General features: G+C 60.3%; 1 protein-coding gene across 1 annotated transcript in view; it reads left to right on the plus strand.

Moving 5' to 3' along the window:
• Positions 1-238: 238 nt before the first annotated feature.
• Positions 239-1,880, plus strand: part of LOC116829794 (transmembrane protein 145-like) — a 47,202-nt gene continuing 45,560 nt past the window's right edge. Inside the window, exons 1-3 of the mRNA XM_075071402.1 lie at positions 239-283; positions 893-994; positions 1,077-1,161. Coding sequence (XP_074927503.1) covers positions 911-994; positions 1,077-1,161 — 169 coding nt within the window. The 5' untranslated portion in view covers positions 239-283; positions 893-910. The remainder of the gene's footprint in view (positions 284-892; positions 995-1,076; positions 1,162-1,880) is intronic.

The raw sequence follows: 1,880 nt of genomic DNA on the forward strand, positions 1-1,880 counted from the left end.
CGGGTGCCAGGTAAGGGCCACAAACCCAGGTCCCCCCACAGCCCCACCACTTACGCTGGTTTGGGGTGCCAGGTAAGGGCGCCCATAACCCCAGGGTCCCCCCGCAGCCGCCCCCCACACTGTATGCCTGGTGGGGGTGCCAGGTAAGGCCCCCATAACCCCCAGGGTCCCCCTGCAGCCGCCCCCCACACTGTATGCCTGGTGGGGGTGCCAGGTAAGGGCCCCATAACCCCCAGGGTCCCCCCCACAGCCCCCCACACCAAATGCCTGGTCGGGGTGCCAGGTGAGGGCCCCATAATCCCTAGGGTTCCCCCGCAGCCCATTCACGCAGTGCAAACGGGGAGGGAAGAAGCTCAGCCCTGGGCTGGGCCCCCGCCCCAGCACGAGGAGGAACCCGTGGGAGGCGTCTGGCCTGAGGACCAGGGAGACAGAGGAGCACACAGGTACCCCCGCACTGGCTCTGATGTGTCAGAGTCAGACTCAGGACTCACAGTTTGTCAGACACTCTGCTTTATTAGCACAGCGCTCTGCTAACACACCCAGATAATGTGAGCCCCATGCAAGACACAAACTATCTTATTTATACAGATAAAAGGGGGGAGCACTTAGCAAGATTACAAAGGAAGCAGAATCTGATACGTTTACCTGGGCTAGCCATGCATATCTTATTTCCTCACTAACTATTACCGATCTTCTGTTAATGTTTCGCCGTTAGCACCCTTGTTTATGCCTAATGTTTCTTTTCCTGGCACCTGTATTTCAACATTTCTTATTTCTGCTTAAAGGTACATACAACATTTCTTTAATCCATTCTTATTTTTACAATGTAATTCATTCTACTTTCACAGATGCCCCCTGCATCTCATCTCTCTGCCCCCTGTCTCACCCCCAGGTGCTGACCCAGGACTCCATGCGGTACCTGAGCTGCGCCAGCGGCCGGAGTTTCCGCTCGGTCCGCGAGCGCTGGTGGTACGTGGCCCTCAGCAAGTGTGGGGTGAGTTTGGCCGTAACTTCTCCCCCGCAGCAGCTCAGCCATGCCCCCGCCCCCGGCTGTGACCTCTGACCTCTCCCCACAGGGTGATGGGCTGGAGCTGGAGTACGAGATGATCTTGACCAATGGCAAATCCTTCTGGACCCGGCACTTCTCTGCTGATGAGTTTGGTGGGTCCTCAGCCGGGAGTGGAGGGCAGCAGGGGAGGAGCTGGGGAGGGCAGAGCTTGCTGCCTCTGCCCCACAGGTGCCCTTTGCCCCTCCATGTCTCCTGCCCAGGGAGCGAGGGGGGGTCCAGCACTTCCGGCAGGGTATGCACGCCAAGGCAGCGATACCACCGTCTCTCTGACAGTCCTTAAGCTGAAAGCAGGAGAGCCCAGAGGCCGGAGACCATGTGTTGGCGCCTGCATTCAGGGCAGCGCAGCCTAGTGGCCAGAGTCAGTGTAACCACAGTGTGGCCCCATGGCCAGTACCCAGAGGGAAGGAAGGGGCCACCACAGCCCAGGTAGGGAGGCCTGGGCCCACCCAACTCCACCGGGCCTCGACCCAGGGCCCTGACAGAGGTGGAGTGGGGAGGTACTGCTCACGCACCCTCCCTGGGTCACTTGCTGCCATCTGGGGGCACCTGGATCTCCCGGCTCCTTGGTGCAGGTGATTCCCTGGGGCTGTGACCTCCACCCAGGGCCCTCCAGGGGTCAGCCCAGAATGAGCTGCCTGCCTGGGCTACTCCCTTTTATACCCTGCCCAGCTGGGTCTGAGGGGCGGGACTTGTGCCGCCCATGTGTGGGGTTAACCCTCTCCTGTCTGGGGCGCCGCGTCATTCTCCCCTCTCCCCCCGCCCAGGAATCCTGGAGACAGACATCACCTTCCTCCTCATCTTCCTCCTTATC

The sequence above is a fragment of the Chelonoidis abingdonii genome, chromosome 11, assembly GCF_003597395.2.
Source record: "Chelonoidis abingdonii isolate Lonesome George chromosome 11, CheloAbing_2.0, whole genome shotgun sequence".
Taxonomy (NCBI): Eukaryota; Metazoa; Chordata; order Testudines; family Testudinidae; genus Chelonoidis; species Chelonoidis abingdonii.